This window comes from Anser cygnoides, chromosome 6 (genome assembly GCF_040182565.1).
Source record: "Anser cygnoides isolate HZ-2024a breed goose chromosome 6, Taihu_goose_T2T_genome, whole genome shotgun sequence".
Lineage (NCBI taxonomy): Eukaryota > Metazoa > Chordata > Aves > Anseriformes > Anatidae > Anser > Anser cygnoides.
Genome location: NC_089878.1, coordinates 17,571,320 through 17,587,926, shown reverse-complemented (window position 1 = coordinate 17,587,926; position 16,607 = coordinate 17,571,320). Strand labels below are relative to the sequence as shown.

Genomic DNA, 16,607 nt, shown 5'->3' with positions numbered 1-16,607 from the left:
GTAAAAACCCACAGAAAACCCACAGCTTTCAACAATGCCGTCTCTATGTCAAGATGCATTCTGTTGACACCTGGAAGATCACTTCACACTGAGGATTATGATACTTTACCTGGGTTGGACAAAATCTGCTTTAGCTAAGAAGCCTTGAATTGACTTTGGAGCTCAGGGAAGCAAAAGCATTAAATGTTAATACATGAAAGAACATGCAGGCTCTGAGAGCAGAGGGCTGTTTCTCTTGCTTGGGAATTTCCAGCTGAGTGAGAACCTTCTATTGATAAACTGGATTAAACACAGATTGATTCTAGTTTTACAAATTCTCTGATTAAAGGTGTTTAAAGTGGAAATAAAATTCTGAAATAACACTGCTTTTTAGTTCTTTTGAGCCAATACTTTTTTTATTACTTTAGGGGGAAGAGGAGAGACAATGAGGAAATAAATTCTTCTCACAGTTGTTTAACATCTCAGACACTTGCCTGTAATGCTAAGATCTAAGGGACATGATGCAAATGATCACAACAACAAAGAGGAATGAAAACATTAAGAGCAACTTTATCAAAAAGAGAGTGAGACCACACTTCACATACACTCCTGGCCCACTCCATTTCAGTTTCATTATTCCAGCCTCAGTTTTGCCTAAGCAGATCCTTGTTCTAATCAAGGAGAGATTGCACAGCCTACACAGGCCACCTTTGCAGACACCCAGTGAGAAAGGAACTCTGTTCTTATAATAGGCTGTTCAGAGGCATCAACAGCCCAAGGACAGAGTGCAGGTCTGCTCTGGGAGAGCTCCCAGGGGAGCACGACCTGGGTATCAACCCACCAACACCGCAGCAGCTGCTGGTTCCCAAGGGGCCTGAGCGATCACACCGGTCTTGGGCTCCAGGCAGAAAAATAGAGCCCAGCACATCACATCTAACAGGACCAATCCCACACCTCTCAAAGTCAGAGATGGAGCCAGAAGATAAATCTGCTAACAAAATGATGTGGTTTCTGGTCTGATGGAAGGGAAAGAAGTTCACTCACCATGAAACAAGGTAAAATTCAAAAAGAGGAAAGACTGGCAGCCTCAGCTTAATCCTATTAGCATTTTTATCAAATATGTTTGGAATTGTTCCCATCTTGGTAGAAGATATTCTCTGAAACACGATTTAAAGAAATGCGTGATGGTGCACGAAATAAAAGGGCTTCAATTTAAAGGGTTATATGGAAAGACCATGCTATTATGAGGAAGACTTTCAGCAAAGTTTGTTCAGTGAAAAAAATCCAGATGGAATTCAAAAAGAAATAAAAGAGGAAACTGATAACTTTAGGGTCACATTGTATTTGAGGACTGACATATATTCAGAAATTATGAGGAACATGAGAGAATGAGCATTTAAAGTATAATAGCTATTCACATAATCTGTGAGACACGCTGGTCTAGCATCTATGTGAAGTCTAGCTTAATTCAGTTCGTTTAAGGAAACTGGGAACACGGGGGGGCATAACTTACTCAAAGTGAGAGGTGTTCTTTCACCTCAGACATGACAACTACGTATGAAAAAAGAAAATCAATGCCCTGAGATAAATTATAGACAGTTACCTTGTAGTGGTAGAGGTTTGCCTAAGATTTCAGCTCCTATATTTGTATTTTAAGTATCTTAAAGCAGGACAATGACTGGGTTAGTTTGGGGTGTGGGAGAAGGGTACTCAGACTACTCAAGTGCAGAGGAAGAAAAGCATTTAAGACAAAACAAGTGGAGGTCAAATGCATGAAGTATTAGAAAGGATCCAATCAAACTATGAGAATGAAGAACAGTGCAGAAATTGGCAAACAAAGATCATTGGGAAACTTCTAGCAATAAAGACAAAGAGGAATTAACTGTTTTCTTGCCATATTAGTTTAGTACTTTCTATCTGGGCCTTAATCAATGAAATGAGTGACTCCATGGTGTGCAGGTACAGACCTGGGAAGCCTTTCTGTCCAGAGGTTTGGCAGAGAGGAGCCACACTGCTGCTCACAACAAGGGGCTCTGGGCAGAAGCTGGTAAAGTGATTAGAGCATCCACGCAATGGCCTCGCAGCAGCTCACATGAAGAAACTGCTGCCCTTCCAGTCAGTCCACCTCTCCCTTTGTTTCTCATGGTGCAATCACTCCAGATGCAGTTTAATGGGAGTTTGCATATTTTCTCAGAGGTCAGCATCGGGTACTGGGTTATTTATGTTCCTGGTTCCTTAGGGCATGACAGTATCAAGAGGGTTTTCAAAATTCTTATGAAAGGTTTTAAAATTCCATCTGGATTTTTATTCATAATTGGCAGTATTATATAATTTTTAAGTACAGAATGACTCAGAATTGGATATAAAATACTGACTTTATGACAACTTTGTTATGCTTCTTAATATTTCTTACACTTTCCTTGCTCTAGGGGTCTAAGATTTCAATCCCTGATGTTTGGATTTACAAGTAATAACTCCTCTCTTTCATGTAGAAGTCATTCCTTTGTTTAATTTTAAAAAGCAAAGACAGTGCTGAGATCCTCATTTTTGTTAGACTTGCAGGACTACCTCTCAAAGCACTTCTCAAATAGCTGTAACAGAAGGATTTCCCAAATCTTACAACTAGTCCTCTAAGAGCAACATAAATCCCTGTGCTTTATAGACTCAGCATGTTAAATGTATATGGATGAACATTTTCTATGTAGACCAAGAATTAGAAACTTTTATTTTTTTTTTTGTTCTGTGGTTAGTTTTCCTGTAATCAGCCCACTCTCTTCTTCCACAAAAGCTGCTCATTCTTTTAAACTCTAAGATCTATTCAGATCTTGTAACATATATTTGAAATATTAAGGCTATTACTATACTGTAGTGATACTGGAGAAGCTAGTAATAGTTTTTACTTTTATTTAAATCTTTTTATTCCTATCCAGGAATCCAGATGAATTTTGTTGTTTTGTTTGCTTGTTTGTTTCACTATTATTAAGTCGTAATAGAATTCCATCCCTTTCATTATACCATTTCTCAATGGCCAAACTTGAACAGGGACTCAAAAAGTAAAATGATACTGTTATTAATATCCCAACAGCAGACAGCTAAAAGAGTAAGTTGACACCATTTACAGCTGCTGGAAGTAAGCATTTGGCTAAAAGAACTTTCATGTAATCTAAAAAAATATTTCAAAGCACCATATATACACAGAGTATGCCACTAAAAGTAATTGCAAGGTTACTGCATACAAAAGAAACATCAATAATCAAGTGGCAGAACACCAAACATCACCTGTGTGAACCCAGCAGCCAGGATAGGAACCACAGACTAACATGATCACAGGGAAAGTGATATTCAAAAGGTATTTACAAGCTCTCTAAATAAAGACAATTTTGAAATAAAATATTTGAATGATGTAAGATCCTTAAATGCAACCAGAGAGCACCATTTCTAATGCTGTTACTATGATTAGTTTAGAAGGAAATTAGTATATGTAACCCTCATTGTAGCACAAATGTTTGAGGAGTAAATATTGTAAGCAAAGAATATTCCTTAATCTGATGCACTGGGACATAACCATGAGTGACAGGATTGAAGAAGGAAATGAATGGTATTCCTAAGGATGAATACTGGGAAAACCAGAAGGACAACTTGACCAATAAAGCAAAAGGAGAGCATCCCATGAAAAGGGTGGGAAAGCCAAATGGCTTAGTACTTCTGCAAGATCGGAAAATAATGAAGATGGTGAGTGTAGCCGATTTTCAGATATTTTAATATCAATTTCACTTATGTTTCAATTTTATTTTTAGTATTCAACTATCAGATGAGTTTTCAATGTGATAATTACCGTAATTTTAAAATTTTAAGAGCACAGAGCCATGGAGTAATCTTGTAGTCTCTAAAATTGCTGATTATAAAGTATATATTTTACTATTGAGTGCATTCAGTGAAAAACTGATTGATTTTGTTCTACAGCTGGAGTTGAACTCCATCGAAAACCACACATCACTCCTGGTGGATGACTGCACTCAAGATGCAGAACCAAATGGAAAATGACCTCCCTTCTAAGATTTTACTTCTCTCTCATTTAAATCAGATAAATACCAGATCTTGAAGATTTCTGAGCCTATTTCTGTTCTCACATATGCTCACGTCCATGAGATTATTTTGATTAACCTCACAGGATTCCCAACAGTAAAAAAAAAAAAAAAAAAAAAAAAAAGATAAATTAATTAATTAAAACAAAACAAAATAAAGCAAAATAAAACAAAAAATAAATATACGAGAGAAAGAGACAGAACAAGCCAGTCAGAAGACAGTTTCAGGTGAAGCCCGTGTCCCACACCACACTGATCTGCAGTACATAAGGCACCTGATACACCACGGACATGCTAATCAGCACATCAGAGCTGCAATACATAACTTCAGGAACTAACTCCTCATTCCACTGTAATAAGTGGCAAAAATGCCAGCAAAACCAGAATTAGAAGCTAACAATTGAATGCTTAGGAATAACATTTACAGGAAAATGGAAAACACAGTGCTTCTACTTCATAGCCTGTCACATAGCACAAACTATAAGGACACTGGTAAAAAGGGACACTTCACCACTTCACTCTGTCTCCAAATATTCCCTGTATCTTTTGTTGTTTGAACAGCTACCCTGTCAGTGCCATCAAAATCCCACAGGCACAGAAATTATGGAGAGCTGGGCGATCACCAACCACATGAAGTTTAAGAAAGGCAAATGCCGGGTCCTGCACCTGGGACGGGGCAACTGTGGCTATACGTACAGACTGGGCAACGAGACGCTGGAGAGCAGCCCCGCAGAGAGGGATCTGGGGGTTGTGGTTGACAGCAAGTTGAATATGAGCCAGCAGTGTGCCCTGGCAGCCAGGAGGGCCAACCGTACCCTGGGGTGCATCAAGCACGGCATTGCTAGTCGGTCGAGGGAAGTGATTGTCCCGCTCTACTCTGCGCTGGTGCGGCCTCACCTCGAGTACTGTGTGCAGTTCTGGGCACCACAGTACAAAAAGGACATTAAACTGTTGGAGAGCGTCCAGAGGAGGGCGACGAAGATGGTGAAGGGCCTAGAGGGGAAGACATATGAGGAGCGGCTGAGGTCACTGGTCCTGTTCAGCCTGGAGAAGAGGAGGCTGAGGGGGGACCTCATCGCAGTCTACAACTTCTTCACGAGGAGGAGTGGAGAGGCAGGTGACCTGTTCTCCGCAATCACCAGTGATAGGACCTGTGGGAACAGTGTCAAGCTGAGGCACGGGAAGTTTAGGCTAGACATCAGGAAGAGGTTCTTCACCGAAAGGGTGGTCGCACACTGGAACAGGCTCCCCAGTGAAGCAGTCACTGCACCAAGCCTGTCTGAATTTAAGAAGAGTTTGGACTGTGCACTTAGTCACATGGTCTAAACTTTTGGGCAGACCTGTGCGGTGCCAGGAGTTGGACTTGATGGTCCTTATGGGTCCCTTCCAACTCGGAATATTCTATGATTCTATGAAATTACTTTTTCAGTAAAATTATAAGATTGAATCTCTATCCTTATTCCTCAATCTTTTCAAAACCTTTAAACAATTTGAATGTCTCCTTTTATGTCTATAGTGCCCTTAGTTTCCTATAGCTGTAAACATACCTAGAGTCAAGTCTCTCTTCGCACCTTCAGTGATAACCCTACTCTGCTCTTGACTGTTTTTTGTTTTTAGTTCAGCAGCCTCACTGCTTCTGTAATTCTCTCTCTCTACCACAATGCTCTTGATACTTGTTCTGATGTCTCTTATGTTCTTCAGTTTTTGACAGCACAGTTAAAAAGCAAAACCAACAAAAATAAATAAATAAATAAATAAAAAACAGGAGTTGCAAAGGGATGATTCTTACAAAATACACACTTCACCCGTACAGATTTTGTTATCAGCCCCAGCGATTGATTCACTCTCATCGACAACTTGAAAGCTAAGTTTTAAAATGCATATTCCAAACACGGTAACTAACAAATCCCCTATTTATAAAGGAGCACTTTACCAAGTTTCCCTTAATTCTAGAACTTTGGGCTACCTGAGAGAAAATAGTCTGGCATTTGGATTAAACTAAATGAAGCTTCTTTGTTTTGCCAGAACATGGGATGGGAAACAACATGGATTTATGGAGAGCTTTAGCTCTGGATGTTTTCTTTCAGGACAAATTAATGAATTCTTAAGAGTTTTTATTATTATTATTATTGTTATTTCTTTAGGACTTACAGCCTTTTTTCTTTTTTAATAAGTGAATAAATCTAAGTTCCTAAGTTAATGTCTTATAGTTAAATTAATATTCATACATCAAAGCGGACAAAACCTGATTTCTAGTCAGGGGCAATTTTTCTATGATTTACTCATACACGCAGTTCTTTGGCTGTCTGTCAGGAGATAAACTCACCAACATCACAGGGCTGCTTTCTTGTCCTATTGCGCTACTATCTGTCATGCCAGAAAGCTGGCAGTAACTTTTCAAAGAACTTTTCAGAACTATTTTTAGATCTATTACTGACATCGCTACCTAAGTTTCAGCTGTGCCACCAGGACATGCTGACAGTCATTAATATACTGTAACTCAAGTCACTAAAGAGCAGCTGTTGATGTCAACAAACTGATTAATTTTTAAACACAGGACAAAGTACGTGAATCAACCAAAGAAAAGGCCTGGAAGTTATCATCGAACAATCTCTGATCTATATAATTCTCCTAAATTCAAGCAAAACAGAAATAAAAATATTAAAACTCATTCTTAAATAGCATAGAACTTCCAAAATAGATAGGAAAAAAATGTTTCAAGATTTCTGGGAAAAGCATAATTCTTTTGATATTTTAGCTATTTTTTCTTGGATTAAGAATTAGATGTCTTTTCATAATTCTTCTAATTTTGGATTAAGCATCTAAGATTTATGCTACAAAAATCAAGAAACAGAACTATATGTGTTTTTCTATCTTTGTTTTAAGGTAATTTTGGATGTTGCTTTTTATATCACATTTTCATAGGGCTAACTCATTAGCCTCTTCCCATAACTATGTCATTTAGTCCTCTAAGTCTGGTTTCATGAAGCACCTCATTTTGGAAAGATCCACCAAACAGACTGCTAAACAAGAAACCTGATAAATGAACCACATAAGATTGAATGGGCAGCCCTTGTGCATCCCCAGTGGTGGTGAAAAGAAAGAGCCTTTCAATTCAAGTCCAACAAGCAAAAATGAGGGTCCTGGTCTATCAATACAAATGTGTTTGATAAATGATTCTGAAAATATATTCTTAATCTCTGAACTACAGCTAATATTTCATCTTCAGCAGTACAACTTTGTATCAGGGAACTACTTTTTCCACAGAAATCATTATCAGCTTGTATCCGAATGCAAATTATGAAATTGAGTGTTTACTATTAAATTCCAAAAGGGAAAATTGAAAGTGCTTGTTATACCCAGCAGCTTAGTCAAATACTTCTTACTGTTTTGTCTTCGATAAAAATTTTTGTTTTCAGAAATATAATCACCAGAGTTGATTGGTATTTAGTGTCCTTACGAAAGTTCCAAGATATTTTTCCTTCAAGATTGTATATAACAAGTATAGCAGCTAAATTATTAATGATCCTCACCGTGGTTTAATCTTCCAGTTACAATTTAATTAAGTCTGAGGAAAAAAAGTACAAGAAACCTATTGGTTGATTCGTGCCAATTAAATGCCTAAGCCTTTCACACCTCCTTGCATATGCCGGTCTTTGATTTCGGTCCACTCTCTAAAACAACACTAAGCAGCCAAATTCACCACCTTCTTTTTTTTTTTTTCTGAAGTCAGCTGCTAATGCAAAGGCATTTCACAAACACATGGGCAGCCACAACGTTATGTTGTGCTATTACCACAACAGAGAGACAGAGGTAACATGAGAGTATTCCTTTGCATCTAGCATGGTGTCTCACCATGGCAGACACTGACAAAACCTGTATTACTAAAGCTTCAACTAGTCTATATATGAAGCTGTCTTTTCATTTACTAAATTACTGATATTTCCTAAATGCAGATGACAGAGATAGATGAAAACGATGCTGACCACTCCAGAACCTCCAGCCTCCTATGATAATATTCGTGAAATGTTTGGAAATGACCACACCCTTACTATGTATGGTTTAAAACAACTTCTAATACCTGTTTAATATTACTATGAAACCTCATGTAAGAAACCAATCTGAATATTATGACAAGTATAAACTGAAATTTGAGCAGTAAGAAAAGCAGACTAGAGAAAATAGCTTGAAAAGCCAATCTATTAAATTGGTGTAATTGTGTTGACAAAATAAATTTTACATGAAGACAGAAGGAGATAATATTAGACCATTACCCACCTGTTCAGGTCTTTTCCAGGGAGACCTGATAACAGCTTTCCAGTACCTAAAAGGGGCCTAAAAGAGAGTGGAGAGGGACTCTTTATCAGGGAGTGTAGTGATGGGAGAAGGAGTAACAGCTTTAAACTAGAAGAGGGTAGATTTAGACTAGGTATAAGGAAGAAATTCTTTACTCGGAGGGTGGTGAGGCACTGGAACAGGTTGCCCAGAGAAGCTGTGGATGCCCCATTCCTGAAAGTGTTCAAGGCCAGGTTGGATGGGGCTTTGGGCAACCTGGTCTAGTGGGAGGTGTCCCTGCCCATGGCAGGGGAGTTGGAACTAGAAGACCTTTAAGGTCCCTTCCAACCCAAACCATTCTGATTCTATGGTTCGTAGGATCTCAATCTGCAAGCATTACTGATGTGCAACATTTGATATCAGAACCAGTCTACTTTAAATCTACTAACGTGTAATATTCTATTTGATAGCAAATCCCTGCAGGAATACCTCCTACATACTGGCAATAACAGTGATTCTCTCTATAACTTCATTACATATCATATCCTGACCAAGAAATATTTTGGTTCAATGCAAAAATGAGTACCACACACAGCTTTTCCAGACTGCCAGCCCTTTAACTAAGACACAGCAGTTACAGTCTCTTCCAACATCATAGAAACAAATAGACTAAAGTGCAATACTCATAAAACAGAACATGACTTGGATCAGCAGGAAGCAGCATGGCTCAACTTCACAGTGCTTACAGAGACAGGCCTCCTGATAAGTCAGCAAGAACAACTTGCCTAAGAACGCTGTAAGGCTGTATCCCTAAGTGATTATGCACAATGTAAAAGCGTAAAATTAATTTAAATATCTGGAGTCCAAAATAGTCATAATTCTATTTGAGCAACTGTGTTATTTAGAAGGATATATTGTATTTTGCTTTATTTACAACAATGAATTAAACCAAATTGAACACAAGTAACAGAAGTGTGTATATATATATATATTAAGAAGGGATGCGTTATTTTGGGGGTTTTGCTTAGCCTTTTCTCAATCAGGATAGGTTATTCTATAAGCTTAAAACAGACACCATCCAAGTTATTAAGCAATACGGTGTTTTAGTGTAATATCATAAAGTGTATGACTGAATGCTTTCATGAGCAAGAACAAGAAATGCTGGTAACAAGGAGCAAAATATAGTAGGATGAACTTGAGCATTCTTTTGTGTTGAGCAAATGCCTTGACATTTAACAATACATGTATTGTTGAAGAATTACAAAGAGCAAGAGTTCCAAAAGAAATTTTCTATACTCCATTATGAAAACTCTCTTTCTTCAGGTTCCCAATAAAATTTGGAAAGAACAATCTGATTCTTTAGCCATCACCTTCAGTTTAGTACAAAGCACAGCTTCTCTGAGAACATATATTTTAGTCTAAATACTTGTAAAAGTAGAGGGAAAAAATGTTTAGAATCTAATTTAGCTAAACATGAAAACCTCAATGTGCATTCTCTTTTCTCTAGTACCACACAAGCACAACCATATAAGCAGGATGCTAAACAAGAAAGCAATACCAGATAGAGCTCTGCAAAGACACAAAGATCTGAGTTGGCCAACTGCTGTTTTTTTTGAAAACAACATAAAAAAGTACCTTGTAAATGCTGCTGAGATGCCTTATCTCTTGTGGATAATTACATTTATCAATGTTATAACAATTATTATCTCTTCAAGTGAAGGAATTTGCTTTATCAGGTAACCCTGGACACCGATTTGGATCTGTGCCCAAACAGCATATATAACAGTTCTCTGGGTAGCATTGCCCTTTGAAATGTATGTCTGAGCTTCATTTCTCATTGGTAATAATGGTTAATGAAATCACCAAACAAAACAAACTTCAATCACAAAGACTAGAAAATTATATTGGGTTTCATAATATGAGCTGAACTTCACTTACTAGCTTGTATTATTACAATAGGTAACACATTTAGAATAACTAGGGGGTTTGCAGGGTACTTTTTATTATTAAGACCATGTTTTTCAGTAGCCTATAATCTGTCAGTCTGACAGCTGAAATTTTCCTTGCCTAGTTCAAATTTTTGTTATCATTTTAAATTTTAACTCTCTTCTGAGAACACATTAAAAATAAACTAGAAGGCATACATGCTTAAAAAAAAGAGAAAAATTGATATATAACATCCAATTATGATTACCTGATAATCTCCATTGTTTAGAATTCTTAAACCTTTTGGGGAGGACTCCTCACACTTCTGTTGACTACAGATATTTGAAGAGTCTCCTGTGTCTGTCCACCTGATCTTTGATCTACTGACAAAACTTCTGAAGAGTTACAAATCATCAGTTCTTACCCTCACCATTATCCCAGAGAGACTTTAACAACTTTCCAAAAACTCCAGCTAATCTCAGAAACAATCCTGCTACTCTAAAGCTCGTGTCATACCTTCAACCTCCACATACTTGGTGCCCTACAACAGTTGGAGCAGTGAAAAAGAACACCAGGGTAGTGAGCAAAATGTCCACTCTCAAAACTGAAATTTAGCACAGTGTCTCAATACTTTAGCTACCTGCCCTCCTTCCAATGAACAGGTCTCCTCAAGGAGTAAGGGGGCAGGCAGGTCTTTCTCTCAATAATTCTTTGCACATAGCACATGCTATTTACAATCATTCCTAGCCACAGAATTTAGGGAACAACATTTTTCAGAGTCCTCACAGTAAGTATATTGGAAACGAAAGGAACCAAGACAGGTTTCACTTCAGAAAAGTTCCTGGATCCAGCAACCTTCCTCTAGAATTGAAAAATTTCATCTTATATTGTCAGTTAATATTATCAGCCCTACAGCTGAGACAATTACAAGTATTAAATATACTGTTTGCTGTCCCCTCTTGTCCCTTTCTGGTTGCACTGAGGTAGGCTGTGTTCTTGCTTCCCTTGCCTACAAGCCTGAGAACATGCCCCTGAAGTCACCCAGCACAAACAGAAATAAATATCACAACAAAGGATTTCAGGAAGATACAGGTATACCATACAGAAAGAAACCATGCCAAGCCATATCAGGACCAGATTGTTCCACAACTAATATATGGAGTCTCACAAAAATGCAAGTGAAAGACCTGATCAAAATCCCAGGAATTAAACCAGAAGAAATCTGTTCCAAATACATTTCTAAACAATCCCTTGCTTTAATTGCACAACTCCAAATCTCAGCCAACAAGGTTCTGCAGAATTCAAGCCAAACCCATCCCCAACTGTACCCATCTTTAACTATAAAGAAAGTTGTTGTTCACAGGGATCCTACCTTCTTTTACCAGCTAAACCAAGTTTTGTAGGAGAGAGTACTGCTTGTCTTTGTGTCCACTACCCTATTGATTGTAGTGTAAATATTAGGCTTCCTGCTTGTGGAGAAACTACTGCAAAGTTTCTTTCAGTTCTGTTTGCACATTTCAAACTTGTGCGTGGTTCAGAACAGGGAAGTTTATGTAATGTTCCAGAGAAACAGCAGTACATCACGGCTCATTTTAATTCAGGTATGAATACATGACACAGATGAATTCACAAAACGCTCCTTTCATCTGAAATTTAAGTAGTAACCCTTTTCCCCCTGAAGGTTTAAGCTGCTTTAAGTGACGAAATGATTATATTTTCCTGTTTCTTTAAAGCAGTACTGGATAGAAACAGCTTAGGATGAATCTTTCCTGAATTTATTCAAAAGAGAGCACACCATCAGCTATAAGGATATTTGAATAAGTCAATCCAAAAGATCTCAATGTTCTCTGCAACTCCAGAATGTGACGATTTTAAAGTTTGCTGGAAGCACTTTAGTATTAGAGCACATAAAAGCATCTTTTCCCCAAAGGCCAAATTTTCAAGTACTGAACAAAGCCAAGTATCTACTTGCAGAAATCAAGAAATCTGTGTGTGCACCTGGAATATTCACCTATCTAAACACAAACCTATGACACAAATTTTATGTGCATGCTGCCGTTTAGTGCCCATCACTGAACATCCTGCTTAACAGTAAGGCTGGCTTCATCTTTCCTACAGACAGGGCTTTTTTTAAATTACTGTTATTAAGAAATATCATTGGCAAAGTCACAGTGGAGTACTTATGTACATCTGGATTACCCTTGCTATCCAGACACCCATCGTAAGCCCAGGGTCCTGTTCAAACACGCCCTTTTCTGCCCTCACTGCTGCTTCGTGCTCCTACCCTTGCTAAAATTCACATTATCTTCCATGCACAAATTTCCACGTTTTATTGGGTTTCCTCTTTCAGTTGGGTCTCCCAGTTTAACAGAGCTGCATGTTCTGTATAAAGCAGTTTTGATAAGTTAAAACAACCTTTTTGTTCTGTTTGTTTCTTTGTTTGTTCTTTAAACTTTCTGCACAGACAGAATTTGCTCTGCAGTTTTCATCGCACTGTAACTGTCCCCTAAGGCTTGATACCAATTCTGGGACTCTCACTTCTCTCCCTCTGCTTGCAAGCCACGTTGCCAGGACAGTGTCATCTTGGGCTTGCCAGCTGTTGGCCAAGAGCAGCAGACAACCACTGCCTGGCCCCCACAGACCACCCAGCACTTAGACCTCATCTCCTGGGAGCAGGCAGTACTGAGATTTGGGGCTGTCTGCACTGCCCAGCAGCCCTTTGCTGCAAGTGACACGCAGCAGCCTTGCTCGTCTTGTGGGCCGTCACTTGAGCCAGTGAGAATCCGCAGGTAAACATGAATCTTGCTGTTACCTTGATAATGGTAGTACACAGGGAAGGTCTGACCAGTGATCTTAAATAAGCATCCTGAAGAAGGCATGGAAGGCTCCAAGTTCAGAGAAAACAAATACATTTCTAATACAGAATGCTGAAATCACTGAGCAAGCAGTAGGAACAACCAAAGGGGCAGATTTCTCTCAGACTTTGCTGTTAAAACCTTCCATAGCACACATTTCTTCACAACACAGCGAATTATCATCATGACTGTGTCTGAATACACAAGATGAGACAGGGAAGCAAAGGTCTAGAAAAATCAGAAGGCATTTCCCTACCACAAACACTTCAGCACCCAAGCTGCAATACTGTGGTCATTAAATGAAACGTGAGCACAATGTCTCGGGCACATATGGAGAGAGACCGGGCAAGGCATAAATGCTTACGAAATAGCTATACTTGCAGTCCTGAAGCACCTACAAACATGCAACTTATTTTGCTTAAATCTGACCAATTTAAAAACTACACTAATCCTAAGCCCTTAACAAAATCATCTCCCTAGGGCATTTTCTTGCCTTTAGAATGTTAAAACAAGAAGATGGTAACCAAAAATGATGGTCAATGGACACATGTCTTTCTCGGCAAACTGAGAGAAAAAAAATGTTTTAAAAACAATGAAAGCCTATGAAGCCAAATTTTCCACAGCCCAAGGATGATCATACAGAGAGCAGGGAGTGTTTTATAATGTTCAATTCACTGCAAATGAGCATTTCATCAGTATTTATTTTGATATCTGAAAAAAATACCAATTGCATTCCTCCCGATAAGGTTGCCTTGTACGAAATAAAAATGTTTTCTACAAGGTAATCTTTTAACTACAAGCAGGACTTTGAGGATAGAAGGAGAGAATTTATCTGCTTTCAACCTAACAAGACATCCTAAGAGGAACTTTCTGAAAGCATCATGCACATTTTTAACATTGCTGTTAAGCAGTACAGTGAAATCTGCAACGTATTAACATTTCATAAGCTCGATAATTTGAAGCTGTTCTTTAAAATACACAAGAAGGCATTACCTATTTCAAATGTTATTACTATTTATGGTTGTTGAAACTATTATATAACACTGTATCAGTCAACAGGATTTAGCAGCATAATACTAAAAGGAAATTAAATACATTCAATAATCAGGCATTAAACTTTTACGCTCAACTATCAGCATGTTCACAAGTAAGAAACAAATTTATTTTAATATTTAATATATTCTTCCAATGGGCTTACTAACAAGAATTTTCATTTATAGCCTTCCTTCAGAAAATGTCATGATTACCATCTTAACAAGGGAAAAAAAGAGAGAAAGTTCAAATGCTGATTTTGGCATTTGTATTTCTCTGATGTACTTTACCTAAAGATGAAAAAGTATCTAGAAAAATAGATCACAGACACTCGCAAAGCTAATATTTCCTAATTCAACTACCCAGCTCCTAAACTATAGCACACAATTACAGCTTTCACTAATGGGTTGCTATTAAAAAACAAATCGGCAGAAACACTGTGTGCATTTTTCCTTCCGTTCAGCCGGAGCAAGCATACAGTGTTCTATTATGCAGCTAGGTGAGACAGCTTTCAACCTCCACATGGTATTACTTACCCAGAAGCATGTTTCTCATCTACAGTTAGTTCAGCAAAATATGAAGCTCTGCACAATAGATCTAGCAAAGGGAACGTTCCCACAAACTCCTTTTTTGACTCGGGTTGAGTTTTGAGTAGGGTTTGAACTCGAGCTGCTAAGAAATATGCCTTGCCCCATAAAGCCGCAGGGATACTTTACTTCACTCTCATTGGTGAATGACACCTCTTCAGACTACACCGAAGTGATGCAGAGACAGTCAGTAGCTGGTGCCACTTTAATTTGAGGTAACAAAACCACAAGGGGGAAAAAAAAAAAAAAAGTCACCACTACATTAAATTTTTAAAGTGGTATATTTTAATAAAGCTGCCCTGAAACTGCTTTTAGTTAATTGCCTAATCTTTGAGCGAGGCAAAAACTCCTTGCAGAACTCCTGTGTTACACAGGGTGTTTGGTTACACAAAACTAAGTGTCTAAACAGTAGGCTAAATTCAGGTTCTGCAAAAGCGAATGTCTGATGTTACCACAGTGCTTGATTACCTCACAGCTGAATTTGTCTCATTAGATACAACATGCTTCCTTTAAAGAAATATCAGCAGTGAGCTGGTTTGAGATTTTTTAAACCTGGAATTGCATGGCTCAAAAATCACCTCCAACCCTAATTTGAACATGGAATAGAAATGTTCAGAATGCTACTGCTACCATGGTAAGTACCGCAAGTCCACTAAACCCCATGACAGACCGGTTCTGTGCAATCACAGTTAACCTCTTATTGCAAAAGCAAAAGGCAAGACACCTGAAAGCTGGGACTGGAACAATAAATTGCTAATGGAAAGAGGTGTCCATGCCCTGGATCATCTTGCTTTGGGATGTGCTGTTGCAACACATACACAGCTGTGGTCTGTACAGAACTTCTGACACCTCAGAAGAATGCTTCCAAGAACAACTAAATCAGTATGCTTGAAAAAAAAAAAGTTTATCAAAACAAACACCCACACTCACGCACCACCGGGAAGTCCAAGAGCATTAGGGACAGTTCTTTATCTGATGCAAATTTGTGCAGTTGTAGTAAAGTCAGACAATTCCTCATAGTCAAACTGAGGATTATGAAACAAACTTCGTATAGAACCCTCCCACTTCAGTGCTTTGCCTTAGATGTACAGAGATAAGAACTACTTAATTTCCCTGTTTGCTTTTATAAAAATGAGAGGATGGGAGGAGAGGGAGAATAGGATTTTTAAAAGCAAACTGCTTGGAACAAATTACCTCAAACCTAGAAATAATAGACAAAATGTTTCTGAACAGATTCATTTTGTATGCAGTCCTTCATAAAACACTGTTCCAGTGACAACACCCTTCTTTAGGCTGTGACTATTGGTTACTCAAAGCAGCACACATGAAACTTCAGCCTAATCTTCTTATTGTATTCTAGAGCCTCCCACTCCTCATCCTCTCTACTAAAAAGCAGCTTACTTCAATAATTACCTGCCAACATGAATTGGCAGCAATTACTTGATTTTGTTACATGTCCTGAACTATTTGGTACTCTTAAGAGTCCCCTCAAATTTTTATTTTATTTTTTATTTAAAAGGAGGGACATTGCTAGCGGTAACAATCTCAGAAAAAAAACAGTGGAAAAAATGAATCAGTTCTGACATAAAAAGGCAAATAAAAATGAAACCCAATTAAAAATAAACCCCTCTGATTCTAAGCAAATCTTGTGATCTTGGAAGATGTGACTCATTCTCATTGCGCACTTGGGATTGGCAGCACCAAAACTCTATGAAACTTTATGTGGATTTTATATAGACTCAGATGACTTAGCAAGATGACCAGTATTCCCAAGTAAATACTACATTCTCTCATGCTGACAATAATACTACTACTTGTATTTTCTGTGAAGTCTGAAAGCTTTTTTTTTTTTTTTTAAGTACACCGTA

General features: G+C 38.1%; 1 protein-coding gene across 7 annotated transcripts in view; it reads right to left on the bottom strand.

The window, feature by feature from the left end:
• ZNF385B (zinc finger protein 385B) overlaps positions 1 to 16,607 on the bottom strand; it is a 170,493-nt gene that overhangs the window by 80,171 nt on the left and 73,715 nt on the right. The window contains exon 1 of one of the 7 annotated variants that reach the window (XM_067000079.1): positions 14,689 to 14,709. The exons of the other annotated variants lie outside the window; for them this stretch is intronic. Coding sequence (XP_066856180.1) covers positions 14,689 to 14,707 — 19 coding nt within the window. The 5' untranslated portion in view covers positions 14,708 to 14,709. Of the gene's footprint in view, positions 1 to 14,688; positions 14,710 to 16,607 lie in introns of those variants that run through there. 7 annotated transcript variants of the gene reach the window in all.